The sequence below is a fragment of the Tiliqua scincoides genome, chromosome 12, assembly GCF_035046505.1.
Source record: "Tiliqua scincoides isolate rTilSci1 chromosome 12, rTilSci1.hap2, whole genome shotgun sequence".
Lineage (NCBI taxonomy): Eukaryota > Metazoa > Chordata > Lepidosauria > Squamata > Scincidae > Tiliqua > Tiliqua scincoides.
In genome coordinates, this window is record NC_089832.1 from 6,785,603 (window position 1) to 6,800,208 (window position 14,606).

The 14,606-nt window shown below is 45.5% G+C and overlaps 1 protein-coding gene across 1 annotated transcript; it reads left to right on the top strand.

The window, feature by feature from the left end:
• The first annotated feature begins 742 nt into the window (after window positions 1-742).
• On the top strand, window positions 743-10,399 carry PGRMC1 (progesterone receptor membrane component 1). Its single transcript, XM_066640038.1, has 3 exons — window positions 743-1,092; window positions 7,921-8,076; window positions 9,554-10,399. The coding sequence occupies exons 1-3, from the start codon at window positions 768-770 to the stop codon at window positions 9,655-9,657; spliced, it is 585 nt and encodes a 194-aa protein (XP_066496135.1). The 5' UTR covers window positions 743-767; the 3' UTR covers window positions 9,658-10,399.
• Window positions 10,400-14,606: the final 4,207 nt, after the last annotated feature.

The window sequence follows — 14,606 nt, forward strand, 5'->3', positions numbered from 1 at the left end:
GTGTGGATAGGATTGTAGCTTTACTTCCAAGAACGCACAGGCAAGATTGCTGGTTTAATCTCCATCCTAGGCATGTCTACTCAGAAGTAAGTCCCATTAGAGTCAATGGGGCTTACTCCCAGGTAAGTGCGGACAGGTCTCCCGCTTGAGGGCCCAATCCTGCGCATGTCTACTCAGAAGTAAGTCTCACTGTAGTCGATGGAGCTTCCTCCCAGGTCAGCATGGCCGGGACTGCAGCCTGAGAGCCTGATCCCGGGCAGGTCTACTCAGGAGCAAGTTCCATCAGAGGCAGTGGGGCTTACTCCCAGGTCAGTGCAGACTGAGAGCCTGATCCCGGGCAGGTCTACTCAGGAGCAGGTCCCATCAGAGCCAGTGGAGCTTCCTCCCAGGTCAGTGCAGCCTGAGAGCCTGATCCCGGGCAGGTCTACTCAGGAGCAAGTCCCATCAGAGCCAGTGGGGCTCCCTCCCAGGTCAGTGCAGCCTGAGAGCCTGATCCCGGGCAGGTCTACTCAGGAGCAAGTCCCATCAGAGCCAGTGGGGCTTCCTCCCAGGTCAGTGCAGCCTGAGCGCCTGATCCCGGGCAGGTCTACTCAGGAGCAGGTCCCCTGGGGCAGTGGCGGGCCCGCAGCCAGGTCCTGGCCGGCGCGTCCCGCCTCCCCGCCAGCGCCGCCCCCAGCTCCAGCTCCGCCCGCGCCCCGCCTGCCTCCCAGCGGGCGAGCCCGGCCGGCCTGCGCGGCGCTCCAGAGCGGCTTCCCTGTGCAGGCGGCATGGCGCAGCAGGACGCGGCGGCGGCGGGCGGGGAGGCGGCGGCGGCGGAGGGCGGCCCGGGGCTGCTGGCGGAGCTGCTGAGCTCGCCGCTGAACCTGAGCCTGCTGGGCCTCTGCCTCTTCCTGGTCTACCAGATCGTGCGCGGCGAGCGGCCCCGCGCCCAGCCCGACGACGACGAGCCCCCGCCGCCGCCCAAGCTGCGCCGCCGGGACTTCACCCTGGCGCAGCTGCGGCGCTTCGACGGCGCGCAGGACCCGCGCATCCTCATGGCCCTCAACGGCAAGGTCTTCGACGTCAGCCGCGGCAGGAAGTTCTACGGCCCCGGTGAGCTCCCAGCCCCGACGACGCTGATGGGACTTGCTCCTGAGTAGACCTGCCCGGGATCAGGCTCTCAGGCTGCACTGACCTGGGAGGAAGCCCCACTGCCTCTGATGGGACTTGCTCCTGAGTAGACCTGCCCGGGATCAGGCTCTCAGGCTGCACTGACCTGGGAGGGAGCCCCACTGCCTCTGATGGGACTTGCTCCTGAGTAGACCTGCCCGGGATCAGGCTCTCAGGCTGCACTGACCTGGGAGGAAGCCCCACTGGCTCTGATGGGACCTGCTCCTGAGTAGACCTGCCCGGGATCAGGCTCTCAGGCTGCACTGACCTGGGAGGAAGCCCCACTGCCTCTGATGGGACTTGCTCCTGAGTAGACCTACCCGGGATCAGACTCTCAGGCTGCACTGACCTGGGAGGGAGCCCCACTGTCTCTGATGGGACCTGCTCCTGAGTAGACCTGCCCGGGATCAGGCTCTCAGGCTGCAGTCTTATCCACACTGCCCTGGGAGTGTGCCCCACGGACTCCAGTGGAACTTACTTCTGAGTAGACAGGCATGGGATCCAACTCTGTGGCTGCAATCCTATCCACTGTATACCAATGTGGAGTATGCCCCATTGACTCTAATGGGACTTACTTCTGAGTAGACATGCATAGGATTGGGCTCTCATTTCTCCACTGCCCCCACACAAAAGCAGGGTCTCAGAGCTGTAGCCTAGGCAGGTTTTCCACTGGCAGCTCCTACTGGGCCACTGGCTGTGGTTCCCCTTTAGGGCTACAGTCCTGTATGTTGTAGTGGGCAGAGGTGTCTAGCAAGGATTCTGTGGCTCCCATGGCTAGTTTCTGAGCCTCCCCCCCCCCCCAGCTATGGCTCACAGTTTGGGAACCTGTGCTCTAGACAACAAAAATATTGCCTTTTACAGAAAATAACACTTACAAAACTCATTTCCAAATGTTTGTACTGCTTCACATCAACTGCAGTAGCAAGTGGCCCTCACAACACTGCAGGGTAGTCCCCGACACCCTTCAGTTGTAGGGGGTGCTGCCATATAATTGTGTACATGGCTGCTTGGTCAGTTTCAGTCTCCCTTTCTTCAGCTACTCCCAGGTACAGGAAGTTAGATTACAGGCCTGCAGAACAGTCCTGTACATGCTTAAGCAAAAAGTAAACACCTTAGTTATTTGAGTGGCTGATTAAAAAGAACTTGACAGCACCCAGTTAGTGCAGCCCAGTTCTATGTTTGTGGTGAGATTTTGCTCACTTCTGATCTCAAGAAGCACTTACTCCTAAGCAAGCATGTATAGAATTACAGCCTTGTTCACAATGCCAGATGGAGCCTTTATCAGTCCTGGAGACACCGCCCACCACTGAAGCTGTTTTGTAATCACTTTGCCCTAAAACAGTGCTTCTCAAACTGTGGGTCAGGGCCCACTAGGTGGGTCGCAAGCCAATTTCAGATGGGACCCCATTCATTTCAATATTTTGTTTTTAACATATTAGACTTGATGCTACCAAGGTGTGTGACTGCAATTGGGGAAATGTCACAGATCTGTACTTTTAACAGGTTATTATGTATATGCTTTTAACAATGATAGTCAATGGGACTTGCTCCTGGGTAAGTGTGGGTAGGATTGCAGCCTAGGATTTGTAAAAAATGTTCCTGCTTGATAATGTTGCTTCTGGTCATGACATCACCTCCAGAATGAATTCTCATTCTAAAAAGTGGGTTCCAGTGTTACAAGTTTGAGAACCACTGCCCTAAAGTGTCCATTTCTCCCTTCCTTTTTCTTGCACTAAACCAGTCTTGCTGCTAAAAAGGACAGCACAGCTGTCTGGGAAAGTATTTCTGATCCACGTTGATACACATCGGAGATTGCTTCATGAAAATCCACAGCAGTGCCAATCAACCCCTAGGCCTGGATACCTAGTTGCTAATTAAGATTAGAATTATCATTCTTTCAGTAAGCAATGATTAAAAGTGGGTTGCGTGTTTTGCCTCTGCTGAAGCCCCTCCTGGGCTGGGGTCTCATAACAATTGTCCATGGCCCCCTCTTCAATACTTTCACCTCTGTACATTAATGGAATTTAAGCAAGTTAGACCCTGTCCAACTACTCCTCTGCCATTTTGACTGTGTGTACAAAGGTGTGGGAGAGGGTTAAGTTGTGTTAGGGGCTTCTGATGGAGGAGACAATGCTGTTGTTGTTTATTACAGGAGCCTTCCAGTGTATGACAGTCTGTGCAAATAGGACCACTTTACAGTGCTTGTAGTTTCTGAACTACAGCGCTGGTATACTTTCATGGCCCAGACCCCTGTGCGTTGGGAAATACCAATGAGAGATTTGTACAGAGCTCCATCTGTTTGTTTTGGCTAACCAGGACAGGTTCGGTTCCAGGCCAGAAATTGGTCAAAGAAAGGGGTTTTCCCCTCCCTCCACCCCTTTAAAGCATTGTATGATTAGAAAAAGGAAGGAATGGAGAGCTGAGTTGGGAGAGGAACCGCTGAAGGTGGAAAACAGAGATTGCATGACAGCAGAAGCATACCTAAAGCCACATTTAAAAAAAAAATTAAATATATTTAAAAAAAACTTGAAAACATTTATATTCTGCTTGCTTCTTAAAAAGACCAAAGTGGCTAATAACACACACACAAATTTATTTGTTTGTTTGTTTGTTTATTTATTTATACAGGTATTTATATACCACCTTTCTTCAGATTTCTCCTCAGACTTTAATCCAAGGCGGTTTACATAGGCAGGCTGTTCTAAACCCCTGTAGGGATTTTTACAATTGAATAGTTCTAGTCTTTCATAGAACTCCTCCTTCCAGCTGGATTCCTTCCAGGTCTGGCCTCTCTGTGGCCAGATCAAATAAAAATATATAGTGAAATAAGATGAGCCTTGAACTAGCATACAACTGGCATACAACTGGCATACAACACCCCCTCCTTAAACCTTGTCCTTGTAGCTGTGGGGTAAAACCTGCCTTGGTTTGCACACCAAAGCAAGCTGTATCCATGCAGACCTGCTGTGCCATGGCTTTTGTGTGAACCTTTGTGGTTGGGTGGATTAGCCTGCCAAGTCTGAGAGAGGTACAGGACAAAGGATCAGCATCGACTTAGCATGTGAAAGGTGTGTGAAATAGAGAAATGTGAACATTGTAATCTGGGGGAAAAGGTAGGAGGAGCAAGCACTGGAAACCACCACGGGAAACATACACTGGAGCAGCCCTTCAGAGACAGAGGCTCCAGGGTTTCAGCAGCCCTGTCCTCTGCCTTAGTTTCCCTGCCCAACCAGCCAGACCTGTTTGCAAAAGGGGATTATATCCCAGGCATTGAAAGAGGGAGGGGGCGGCTGATCGGTTTCTTTGTCTCTAGTTCAGCCTCTCTTGCAAGCCTGATTGCAGTGAGCAAAAGGCATTGGCAGCAGTGTTTGCTTTGTTCTGCAGTTAGTGTGGGAGTAGGGAGTAGGTTACTGGTTGCACAAGACTCAGCAGCTTCTCTTCCAGGAGGTTCATGAAGGTTCTCTACTCTCCCCCCCCCCCTGCAGCTTATCAGGCAAGTTCAAAGACCAGAACAGACAAGCTAGTACAGAAGAACAGAATACCCGCAACCCTGTCTACAGCAAGTCAAACAATCCTTTTCTCTTGTGCAGCATGAATGGTGATTTGCCAGAAGCTCAGGGTCACACCAAGTGTTGCATGGAAATGGTGTTGCAATAGGCTGGCAGGCTCTTCTCTCTTGCCAGGCAGCCTCAGGAAAGAATGATTTACAGAAGAGAAGAGGGAGTGTTTGAGGGCCCAGTCCTATCCAACTTCATAGCTCTGGTACAGCCAAGATGCAGCCCTGAGATAAGGGAATGAATGTTCCCATACCTGGAGGAGGCCTTTGTGACTGCCTCCCCTCCACAGGGTGCAGTGCACGCCCCATTGGCACAGCTGCACCGGCACTGGAAAATTGGATAGGATTGGGCCCTAAGTCTGTCCACTCCCATCCACATGTTTTTGGGGTGTGCGTGAGTAACATGTTAATGCAACTCTGCAGGGTGGGAGAGAGGAATGCATGGGGACAGAAGTGGAGGGGGAAAACAACAGGTGAATTCTGCCTGTGAAAATGCAACCGTTCTTGTTTTTACCTTAAAGTATGTTCTGGAAAAGTGGGATAATCTTTTTGCAGCATTGCCTAGTTTCTTGTTTGCAATTTTCTGCTCAAATTCCCATTGTTTCCTTCTTTCTCTTTTTTACATGCCTAATCCCTTGAAAATATCTTTCATTTTCTTACCTAACCCCATTTAAAAAAACACCACACAAAGTCTGGAGTTCATCATCCTGAAAAATCTCAAGCTTTGATTCCTAAAAACAAGTTTCTAGCCCTCATGATCAAAGAGAAGCCGTGTTGAGGGGGGAAGGTTTCAAGATGGGGACTGGGTAGGACTCTTGTTGGGGCGGAAGATTTGAAGCCATGGGACTTCGAAACAATGGTGTAATTAAGAGGGGCAGGGGGCAATTGCCCTGGCACCATACCTAGGGGGATGTCTGGGATCTTTTTGAGGCCCAGGGTGGCCACTTCAAGCCTTGGAAGGCCTTACAAGACCTGCTGGAGGTCTTAGAAACGTACTTCAGATTTTAGTGAAAACTGAAAGTGTGTTTCTAAGGCTTCCAGCAGGCCTTATAAGACCTTTCCCTCCCTGGGTCTCAGAAGTCCTCCTGGAAGCCTTTGAAAGGTACTTCTGGTTTTCACTAAACCCGAAGTGCTGGGGGAGGGGGGGTGTCAAATTTTTTTGTTTTGGTTGCCAGATGGCATAGGTACACCACTGCTTTGAAAATATTTTCAAATTCCTGGTCCCCAACAACCATTTCTAGGAAGCTGAAATTGACATGTAATGTAAGTTACTGATTGACTTGCCTATATTACTGTCTAAAGTCCTCAGAGAAATGTGTCAAAACTACAGCTGATCGGAAGAGAGAAGGACCTTGTCCCAAACCACTGTGCTCTTTTGTAACTTTTCTAGAATGTTGGAAAGATGGCAGAAAAGTTATGTGCTTAATTCTAAGGGTTAGTACAGACACATAAGAACATAAGAACAGCCCCACTGGATCAGGCCATAGGCCCATCTAGTCCAGCTTCCTGTATCTCACAGCGGCCCACCAAATGCCCCAGGGAGCACACCAGATAACAAGAGACCTCATCCTGGTGCTCTCCCCTACATCTGGCATTCTGACTTAACCCATTCCTAAAATCAGGAGGTTGCGCATACACATCATGGCTTGTACCCCATAATGGATTTTTCCTCCAGAAACTCGTCCAATCCCCTTTTAAAGGCGTCTAGGCTAGACATTAAAGGCGTCTAGGCTAGACTTTAAAGGCGTCTAGGACACAATGCTCACTGTGAATTTCTAGGAATAAAGGAGGGGATATCGGTCACACCTGGGGATTCCAGAGATTGAATCTGGCACCTTTTGCAAACACAGCATTTGTTCTGCCACTGAGCTGCAGTCTTATCTGTGCTGTGCTGGAGTTAATCATTGTTAGTGTCACCTTAACCATAGTCTGCAAAGATAACAGTGGTTAGTTACCACCTTAACCGTGGTTAATGACATCTTAACCATACTCTGCAAAGGTCAGGTGTAACATCAAAGCATCATTGAAGGAGGGAATTCATATATGAGAGCAGTACATGATCCTGCAACCATTCCCAAACACTCAGCTATGCTTGCCGTTGCTCCTTCAAGGGTGGACATGCACATTCTTAGTGACCATCACCCATTCATGCTAATGCTCAGGACTACTCAAATGCATACATGCACAAAACAAGAAAGGCAGTTTGAATCCATTGTGCATTAATGCTCAAGGGATGGGTTTTTGCAGTACCTGTAGGGCATGAAACAACACAGCTGTGCTCATTCCTGCACACACACCCAGTGCAATGCAGGGGACATGGGAAGACCGGCCTCTGAATGAGGAATCTGTGCTGTGGTTCCTTCATAAGCTAATATTAGGCTCCTGGAAAGGAGTGGAAGTGCTGTAATGTAAAAACCCAGTCCAAGTAAAGGCTTTATGGGAGAGTGTTAGTGGTCGTCAACTCCTGTCCTGGAGTGATCTCCACTGTCTGTGTTTTTGGGGGCTAGTTTAAAATCCTCAGGCCAGACCAGGAATTTTTTGACATCAGAAACTGCCTTGAATTAAAGTCTGAGGAGAAATCTGACGACAAAGAAGGGCAGTATATACCGTAAATACCTGTATTATTATTATTATTATTAGGCCCTTCTTGTCCCATGCACCAGCTTCCATATCCTCTTTTCTCTATCCCTCATCTCCCAATTTTATTCTTCCCCCTCCTCTTCTGTGATCAATTCAACTTGTATGAAAAACTTTCCCCTCCCCTCAAAAAAGTAAAAAGTGGAATGAGTGGCATTTGGGAGTTTTACGTACAGAGGAAAATTACCTCTCAAGTATCCCTCTCAAGACATATCACTAGGATATTTTTTCACAGATTTTGTGATTTGAAAGGTAGAAAGTGGTATTATATCCTATTTTCTCATTTTTATTAATTTTAAACACTTTAAAACACAGTGTCAGCCACAGTATTATTTCTAACTGGAAAACTAATCTATTTTAATTTCTGGAAAATATCTTAAATACCATGATGTGGTATGTGTTGTGTTTTTAACAACACACAAAAAAGAAAAACCCTCTACATATCAGAAACTCTGCTGCTGAATGAGAGACGTTACCCAAGAGCTTTGCTCACGCTCACCCTATCATCTTGGCCTTGTTGTTGACCTACAAAGGCAGGGAGATATTTCCATTCTCATTTCCTGATTTTTTTTTTTCAGATGGCCCTTATGGTATTTTCGCTGGAAGGGATGCTTCCAGAGGACTTGCTACCTTCTGCCTGGATAAAGAAGCTCTGAAGGATGACTATGATGACCTTTCGGATCTCGATGCCACCCAAAGAGAGACTTTGAGCGACTGGGAGCAACAGTTCATGTGTAAGCACCTCAAGCTTTGTCTTGCCAAAGAGTTTAGCACCCTCCCATCACAAGATCTCGCATGCCAGGGACTGAATTTGCCTTGTGCATTAATGCTCTTACTTGATGGTTTTACAAGCCGAATTTGGCTGTCATTAGTGGCTATAAAATGAGGCTGCTGGTAGACCCAACCCATCAGGAGTTGCTCTGGAGCAACAGGTTGGATTTGCTCCTGCTCAGGAGTTGCTCTTCTGCCGTTCTTTGCATAAAAACCCTTTTTAAGGCAGCATTAGCTCAGTGGTTCTCAAACCTTTTAGCACCAGGACCCACTTCTGATGGGTGGGTCCCGACAGATTGTTATTCTAAAAAGTGGGTCCCGGTGCTAAAAGGTTTGAGAACCACTGAGATAATGCATTGGTGACTCATCAGGCATCATTGTAAGGGCAGGGATCCTTCGTACTTGTATGGTGCTTTGAGGGTGCATCTGCTTTGTGCACAGAAGGTTCCAGGTTCAGTCTCCAAGTAGGGTAGAGGAAAAGTTTCTGTCTGGAAACCTGGAGAGCAGTTGTCAGTTCATGTTGCAGCTACTGCACTAGATGGACCAGTGCCTTGACGCAATACAGTAAAAGGCAACTTTCTAAAGCACTTTCACATAAATTGTGTTGACGTCATCCTGACAACCACCTGATAAGGCAAATATGTAATCACCCCCATATTGCAGGTGAGGAAAACTGAGGCTAGGAGAGAATGACTTGCCTAAAGCCACTTAGTGAGTTCTTGGCAGGGCAAAAGTCAAACCAGGAAGGACCTGATTTGCAGCTCAGTCTTCTAGCCATTGTGGTGCACTAGTTCTGTATATGCTCTACATTTTTATACAGAAGGGGGAATGCCTCTTGACAGTGCTTGTGGCCTGCAGTTTTTATATTTACATTACAAAAAACTTAATATCTGCTGCCCGGTTAAAATCAGGACACATTACAGTGAAATCCTGTGCATGTTTAACTCAGAAGTCCCATTCTATTCAATAATACTTATTCACCAGAAAATGTGCCTAGTAGTCCTATGCATGCTTTCCTAAAAGTCGGTCCCATTGAACTCAATAGTACTTACTCCTGCATGGACACGCATAGGATCGGACCATTAGTCGGACCAAAGGTGTTTTAAGAGAAAAAATTGTGTTGATTAACCCATTTCTGCCCAGCCCACAGCTGTACACTTTTGTGTATATGCAACGTTGGGCTGAAATTGCTTAATCAATTAAATGTTGCAGCCCGAAATTGCTTAATCAATTAAATGTTGCAGCCCTCTTTATATTTTTATGGAAAATACACTCCAATTTTCTTGTTGCAAAATCATAAGAGAACTAGTTTTCTCTTGCCTTTGATGTTAGTGTCAAGCATGTTTATTTTAGTTGCAAACCTTTCCAAGAAATGGAAAGTTGGTACCTAGGTTTTGTGAACGTGGAGTCAAATAATGTTGTCTTTTTCTTCACATTTAGTTAAATACCACCACGTAGGCAAACTGTTGAAAGATGGCGAGGAACCCACGGTTTATTCAGATGAAGAAGAAACAAAAGAGGCCAAAGACCACAAAAATGATTAGCAAACACAGCAAAGAAGAATCCGGAGGGGGGCATTTTTGGATCTTGAAAGGAGCTTTTGTCCCATTCCCGATTCCCCTTTTATCAGTTTGACTGTAAGCCCCGTTTTTGAAATGGTAAATGCTTTCAGTGAATTGGCTACTAATAGGTTTTAGTATATTTTCAAGTCACCTTTACTGGCCAGCACTGAGCTTTGGTGTATGGGCACCAAAGCTATGGTGAATGAAAGGTTACAATTGCCCAGCCCTAATGCTTCCATTCACTTAATAATGGTTTGCAAAGTGCTGCTGTAAGAAGCCCCATTGAAGGCTTTGGATTATTGTCCCATAGCTGTGGTGGCTAGTTCTCAGAATGAAAAGGTGATATATATATCTCTCCCTCTACCCCCTCCCCGCCTGAATTTGCTATGAATTGATGGCAATGAACAAGCATTCCTGCAAGAGCCTGTTGCGTAGATAACATTCCTTTAGACCCAAGACTTTTAAGAGACAGATCTTAGTTAACTACCCACTGCTTTACACAACACTCAAGTGAATTCTGCCCTGTTGCAAGTTGCTCCTTTTGTGGAGTCTCTTTTAGTTTTATGCAGAATCCAGATTGTTGCAAATATTTGTGGTGGTGGTGGGACCATCCTGTTTGTAATCTATCAGACTTTTGAATGAAAAGCGCTGGGTTTTTTATAGAGATTTTCAAGTCTGCAACAGAGAGTGGTTTTAAAATAAACGTTTGCTTAAAAGAGGTAAATACTGTGCTGTGTAGTTTAAATAGATACTGACGGCATCATGTCTTTTGAAAGCAAGTCTTCACTGCTGATTATGTTTTACAATCAGTAATGAGTTGACAGATAATGTCTTGCGCTTGTGTCCTTGTGCAAGTCCCACTGCTTGCAGGGCTTACACCCAGGTAAGTATGCATAAGGCTTGCAGCCATTGAACACCAGTTGGTCAGTATCATCTTTAAAATGGTCTTTCTTCTGCTTCTGGTGGTATATGCAGAATGTATGGAGAACGCTTGGTTGCTATGGCTGCTTTTCAACATATTGAAACACATAGGTGAGGAAAGACTGTAAGAAACCGGAATCTTTTGCTTTATACAGGATCAATGTGCTTGCAGAAATCCACCTCTGTAGATTAACATAGAACGATGAAGAAATGGATTCAGATTTTCCAACCAGGCCCGTTTAGGCTAGAGAGAACAAAGTGTTCCTTGCTGTGAACTAGTTGAGCAGTGGAACCAAGCTTAGGGGGGTAAGTGGAAGAATCCAATCTGCTTCAGGCTAGAGAACTGTTTACAGCTTAAAATTAAGGTAGGGGGGTTTTAATAGAAATTCAGTACCATTCCTTGATGACAACATTAGGAATGCACGCAAGATGCTTTGAGACAGCATGCTAGAACCAACACAACATGCTGGGGTTCTCCTAAGAAGAAACTTGAAAACCACTCTAAGGTGGAGGCTGCTAGCTTAAGTGACTTTAGCTACCCTGGAACATTACACATTTATTGGACCAAATTCTCACAGCTGGCTTATTATATCCTTTTCTTCTTCCTCATCATTACAGTTCTTCACATAAAGCAGGGATGCCCAAACCCCGGCCCGGGGGCCACTTGCGGCCCTCGAGGCCTCTCAATGTGGCCCTCAGCGAGCCCCCAGTCTTCAATGAGCCTCTGGCCCTCCAGAGATTTGTTGAAGCCCGCCCAACGCAACTGCTCTCAGCATGAGGGCGACTGTTTGACCTCTTTGTGAGCTGTGGGATAAGAGCTCCCTCCACTGCTTGCTCTTTCACATCTGTGATGCAGCAGCAGCAGCAGCAAAGGAAAGGCCAGCCTTGCTTTGTGCAAGGCCTTTTATAGGCCTTGAGATATTGCAAGACCCTCATTCATTCATATAAGTTCATCTTTAATATATTCATTTATGTAAACTTATGCAAATTTATTCAAATTTTAAATGCAAATTAATTTTTTTCCCCCCGGCCCCTGACACAGTGTCAGAGAGCTGATGTGGCCCTCCTGCCAAAAACTTTGGACACCCCTGACATAAAGCAATGGCACATCCCTGAAAATCTGATCAAAAGCTGCTTCCATAATACCCAACATCCAGAGCTGTTGGCCATCCCCAGTTCTAACCCTAAGACATGTTGTTTGTTGTTAGCTTTTTGCTTTTGGGTAACACAAAGGTCTTAAAGACAGATGTATTAAGCACCTATCTCTGGGAGTTCTAGATTTATTAATAGTAAACTAAAAAGGATCTCTAGCATTACTAGTCCTTGTGAAAGAGTGCTAGCTACTCCTTCCAAGACAGCTTTTGTTTCAGATCAAAGACAAAAAGCTTGATAAAATCTTAGACATATGGCACTGCTTTGTTTGATCTAAAACTAAATGTACTTTAATGATCCGCTGATATTCAAATGCTTTATAATGGAATCTTCCACATGTTTCTGCCAGAGTCTCACACTACTGCCTGCGCTAGCTGTGAAATAAATATTTATGATTAGGGAAACCACTGCTCATTTTGGTCTTTACACATTCCCTGGAGGAATGTGACAAATAAAAGGTTGAAGCAAGTTCACAGGTTGTGTTAAGAAAGTGGGGGAGGGAGAAAGAAAGAAGCTACATATCTGTTTGTGTGAACAGACAAGCCTTCTCCCTGCTTTGAAAGACTCTGCCTTTGCTCTTCGTCACTAAGGACCCAGCACAGCATACAAGTAAAAGATCATTTCAGATAGTACATCTGCAAAGTTCCAGTTCCTGCAAAGTTCCAGTTATTTGAACATATTTTTACTAGCAGGTAGAGAAGCACCATTAGGCTTTTCACCTTGGGCATCAAAACAGGATTGCTTCTTGCTGGTTTAAAGTCTAACACACTGAGCTGAAGTCAGCAACAAAAGAGTAAGGTAAATATACCCAGGGATACTTGCTTGCTTTGCTATAGCTTTTGAGCAGCATTTGTAGATTCAAAAATTACTTGTTAATTACATTCCCAAAGTTAAAGTAAATGAATATATGACCGCAAGGGCAAGGCTATCGTGAACCGTTTGGCTCTGTGAAGTACAATCCCCTCATTTACTCATCCCAGTGCAACTAGTAAAGCATATTTCCAGATAAAAGTAAATGACTGCAGCCTTAGCTTTTGTCTTCAGCTATTAAAAACCTGTAGAAAACATGCAATACACACCAGACAACTTTAGAAGGTCAATGTTTGTGATTCCTAAAGTTAGAAATTGCCCCACTCTCAGTGTAGAAGTCAGATCATTTAGGTCCTTGTAGAATTTTGGTAGAAAAACTTGTCACATTTCACTGCAGTTTGAGTTTCATTCCAAGCTATTTGGCAAGATCCACAGGCCTCTGAAGACTCAAATCCATCTTTAGTTGATTGTAACCAGGTATTGCATAACCAATCTCTAAACCACCATACATTCCAGCAAACGGAGAAGCTGAGAGTTCCCTGGCAAAAGTAATCTGAAGGAATTATTGCATGATGGTGAAAGGTAATGGAAAAATGACTGTCAAGACATTTTGCAAAGCCATGAGATCTGTTGGGTGCCATTCAGAAGTTAAAATTAATCTCAGCCCCAAGGAGCTGACTGCACAGGCGAGTTTCAGTTCTAGAACAACGGTTTCTGAATCGACAGTGGAATTTTTGATCACCACACAACAACCCACATATCTGGAAATGGGCTTGGAGGCATATAGATGCCAGGACCTCTTGAGCCCCCAAACACTTTTTTAAAATTCAGTACCATCTTCACAGCTTCAGAGTGCTAGGACTTTTAGAGCTGATTAAAGGAGAAGCTGGTTGGCAACCTTCAGTCTCGAAAGACTATGGTAGAAGCCTACAGCACCCAGTATTCCTCGGCGGTCTCCCATCCAAGTACTAACCAGGCCTGACCCTGCTTAGCTTCTGAGATCAGATGAGATCAGGCATGTGCAGGGTAACAGGAGAAGCTATACTTCAGCTTCCTATCTTTGCCCTTTCCTGGCTTGAAAGCAAGCCAGACATTTGGCCCATTCCCCAAGTCAATTCTTGATGGGCTAAAACCACACACTTAATTTGGACATCAATCTCATCTTCACTGGAAATGCTTCTCCCTGTATGCAACCAGTTGCTAGTCTCAGCTAAGGATGTTGGAGCTCTTGTTTAAGTCTCAGTCCCTGGGTGGAAATTAAAATGGCAGCAACATGAGCACACTGGCTGTCTGGAAGATCACTGAACAACCTCTAAATTAGAGAAGGAGAAATTGCTCTGAATTCAAGAACAGCACCATGCAAATGAAAAACCTATGCTTAAGCTTACACTCTCTCCTGCAAATGTTTTCTAGCCATTTGAGGGGTTTTTTTTTATAAGTTGCATGTTGATTAGAACAAGCATAATCCCCAAACTATTAAGCACATGTTGCTACAAGCCAATTCATAAATGTTTAAACAATTTTACATAAAATACATTTTATTTTTCATAATTAAGACTTTTTTTTCTTCTGAGCGATACAAGTTGAATCATGACACGTCTAGAAACGTGGTTTTCAAAAAAGATTTGAGAAAACTTTCTAGAAAACACGCCATGAAGTTATTTCCCCAAATCTATTTTATTTGAAATTGACCAATGATTTTAAGTCACTAGTTGGAAAGTAGTTCAAAGGAGGGAAGGGAAGAGAGGCAAAGTAGTTTAAAACAGTTAACTGGAAACATTCCTATTCCCAGATCATGAAACTAGGGAGCCACTGGCTCAAATGGATGCCCTTCCTTATTCCATGATGTTATTGAGCCTGTTTAGATCATCTTTTTGTCCATGGAACTACTCTCTCAGGAGAAAAAAATGCAGGGAAATCCCATGTTCAGGATCTAAACCGGGGTGGTTGACCTTTCAACTTTAGGGCTCCTGGACCTTCAACAAGTGTGTAAAGGGAATCTCAGCAGGTGCAGCTTGTCACGCTTTATCCTTGCAAGAGGGATAGGA